Below are 3,340 nucleotides of genomic sequence, written 5' to 3'. Positions count from 1 at the left end.
TCCCATGAATTGCAATTCAAGGGAGAGGAGGGGCAATTTTGTAGGTGTAAAGACAATTTTGCCCCTCCTCACGTACCCTTTGTTTTCTTCTTTTTTTTCTTTAAAATTTGAAAGAATTATTATTATTATTATTATTAATCTTTTTTAAAGAATTATTATTATTATTATTATTTTGAAAGAAATTGTTATTATTATTATTGAATACAACATAATGGCATTTTAGTTGTTTTCCTGTACTCATATTTTTGCATACCAAACACTGTAATTTCAATTCCTACTGTATTTATTGAATTGNAATAACATTCCCCCCCCCCCCCCCGTAATTCTCTCCTCCCAACCAAACGCCGTGTAAGTGTTAAGTCATTTTTACTCTTTTGGTCCTAATTATTTGTGTCATTCCAGTTTTAGTCATTTTTTTAAAAATATCTATGTTGGTCCTAACATTATTGTGATATGACCATTGTTGATCCTCCATCAATAAATATGTTTAAATGATATTAAAAATGACGTTATTAACCACTCAAAAACTTGCAAAATTTTATCATCAAAATTCACCAAAGAGAATGCGTATCAATGTATATACACAAGTATAAGTTATATCAGTCGTTATATCGTGGACCACGGTCCACAATGCATTGTGGACCGTGGTCACTAATACTACAGTTAATCGCAAAAGATACTGCCTTACATTTGTTCTTATATTATCGAATGAAACTGTAGTTATATCGAAATGTAACTGTAGTTGTGTTGAAATGTAACTACAGTGTATATGAACTGATACTGAATAACAGTTTCACATTTGTTTTTATATTATCGAATGAAACTGTAGTTATATCGAAATGTAACTGTAGTTGTGTTGAAATGTAACTGCAGTGTATATGAACTGATACTGAATAACAGTTTCACATTTGTGTTTTTATATTATCGAATGAAACTGTAGTTGTATTGAAATGTAACTGCAGTTGTGTTGAAATGTAAATGCAGTTGTGTTAAAATGTAACTTTAGTTATGTTGAAATGTAACTGCAGTGTATATGAACTGAAAGTGAATGGCACGGAACGGAGGTCGTTTCATCTGTCTGTTTTCATTAATCAAAACAGCGTCGTTTTGATGTGCGGTCCACAATCCATTAATTGTGGACCGTGGTCAACGATATAATTTGCGAAGTTATATATGTAAATCTGTATGTATACACACACTCGTACTTACAAACTCAAAGAATTGAATAACTACAACACAATTAAAGAATAACTATATATTGTATCATACTAATCTAACACCAAAATTTAAAACTAAGAGTCAAATTTAAAACTTTACATAATGGAACAAGCATTAGGGTTTTCGTCGCTAAACATGGTGGTGAACCTCTCAGTGGTGGGATTGGGCAGAAGGGCTTGAGGGACATTCCTGACATAGCCCTGGGGTGCAACCTCATCATAGGCTTCATGGGCATAAGGGTAGGCCACCAAATCATATCTAACGTATGGCCAAAACTCAGCACTCTTTCCTGTTCTTTGCACCTTCCTTAACACCTTGTTTGGTTCAACATAACCCTTTACCGTCACCCTGCTTTCGTTTCTGTCGATTTCCACTGACTCCGCGCCTGTATCAAAGGGAAGTCATTAAACATAAAGCAAATTCAAATATACTCCCTATACTATTAGCTTAACGCATACACTACTACATACATATATCATATATGAAATGAAGATTACACTAAATATAAACTCAATTATATGGGATAAATATAGAGTAGAGTCAGGTTCCCGTACGACTGTGCAATAACTCATCATCAGGTACGTATAAATGCAGTACAAAGCATTTGGAAATGCACCATTAAGTGTGGTGCATCTGTGTATTCCATTTTGGTGTATTTCTAAACACTATGTGGTGTATTTATATATAACCTAATGGTGTAATCTGCACCGGTCGCACGAGAAGCCTTGTCAGCTGATCCAGTATCTATATCAGTATATGTATATGTATATGAGAGATGGACATATCGAACTAACCTTTGATAGATGAAACAGCTTTCCTCACTCTCTTCTCACAACCATCACAGTCCATTTCCACCATGATTTCAACTGTCTGAAAAACAATGCCCAAATCCAACATCATACATAGGAAACAATGGTAGAAAAAAGAAAAAAGAAAAAAGAAAAAAAAAAAAAAAAAAAAAAAAAAAAAAAAAAAAAAAAAAAAAAAAAAACTTCCCAGGCCAATATATAGAAAACAAATTAAAGCAATTAAGCAAAAAATGAAAGCTTACCTGCATGGCTTTTCTTGAGCTCTTTCTTGTGCTAGTAACCTCAAACTTGTCTGATAGATGATCAACAAAACCCATATCTTCCTGTCTTTCGTTCCTTGTATTTGTCTTCTTTTATTTTTATTTTTTAATTTCAAATTTAATTAATATTTTTATGAAAATAATTTGAAGAGCAATTAAGAAGATCTATGTATAGTAGTTGTTGGAAGGGTGAGGGATTTGTGTGCGCTATTTATAGCAGAACCTAGTCGTGTGCTACAACGACAACTAATGATTAGCACACAAGGAACGTATAGTTGTCAGCTAGCTGTGATTGAGAGATTTTAATTTATTTATTATTAAGTGTATATTCAACGAAATTACATATATATAAATATATAGTTGGCTTTTACTTGCACCCCAATTAATCAATCAGTAGACGAAAATGCTTCCCATTTTGGACAATATGCTCTAATATATCGACCGCGTAAGTAACAGAACATTTCCAGGTTACTTCCCTTTACAAAAATTAAAAATAAAAAATTTAAAAAATTTTATATAAAAATCAATAAAACATTACATTGTACGGAGACTATCTAAGCCGATAATAATAATTAATTATATACTTGACTGTTACGTTTGGATAATAGTTTGGTATTATTGTAAATTTTATTAGTAAAGACTATTTCATGAATGACAAAATTTTATGATGCGTCATGATCGTGATTAAAGAAGAAGCTTGTGTTTATTAAATTAGATTTTTACTTTGAATGAACTAATGACACGTTTAGTTCGCGGAATAGGTCTAGAATGAAATAGTATTCCTATTACCTCAAAATTCATTCCATGAACCAAACGTGCTATAAATGTTCAATTTTGAGCTTTGGGTAAATGTTTAATTGTCAATAACTTACAGCCTAACTAATTGGAATGAGATACTTAGGTCCATTTAGAAATTAAACCTGCAAAATAATTTCTAGAAAATAACTCATTTTTTTTAAAAATAATTTAATTTTTTAATATTTGGCTAAATGTCAGAAGGCTATATCTCTCCTTTTTCTTTTTTTTTTTTAAATTGAAAATTAAGAAATTACA

General features: G+C 31.4%; 1 protein-coding gene across 1 annotated transcript; it reads right to left on the bottom strand.

Moving 5' to 3' along the window:
- Positions 1–1,172: 1,172 nt before the first annotated feature.
- On the bottom strand, positions 1,173–2,456 carry LOC116017326 (heavy metal-associated isoprenylated plant protein 20-like). The gene is made up of 3 exons (XM_031257886.1): positions 2,270–2,456; positions 2,013–2,088; positions 1,173–1,603 (listed from the first exon to the last, which is right to left on the bottom strand). Exons 1-3 carry the CDS (start codon positions 2,342–2,344, stop codon positions 1,314–1,316), a joined length of 441 nt encoding a protein of 146 aa, XP_031113746.1. The 5' UTR covers positions 2,345–2,456; the 3' UTR covers positions 1,173–1,313.
- Between the last annotated feature and the right edge of the window lie 884 nt (positions 2,457–3,340).

Source organism: Ipomoea triloba, chromosome 4 (assembly GCF_003576645.1).
Source record: "Ipomoea triloba cultivar NCNSP0323 chromosome 4, ASM357664v1".
Lineage (NCBI taxonomy): Eukaryota > Viridiplantae > Streptophyta > Magnoliopsida > Solanales > Convolvulaceae > Ipomoea > Ipomoea triloba.
The sequence above is the reverse complement of the archived record's forward strand: the minus strand, read 5'-3'. Positions and strand labels throughout refer to the sequence as shown.

Coding starts and splice junctions, on each gene's coding strand:
- LOC116017326 (XM_031257886.1), bottom strand. CDS start 2,344: ATGGGTTTTGTTGATCATCTATCAGACAAGTTTGAGGTTACTAGCACA. Junction 2,089..2,269: donor GCTCAAGAAAAGCCATGCAG/GTAAGCTTTCAT, acceptor ATTGTTTTTCAG/ACAGTTGAAATCATGGTGGA. Junction 1,604..2,012: donor AGCTGTTTCATCTATCAAAG/GTTAGTTCGATA, acceptor CCTTTGATACAG/GCGCGGAGTCAGTGGAAATC.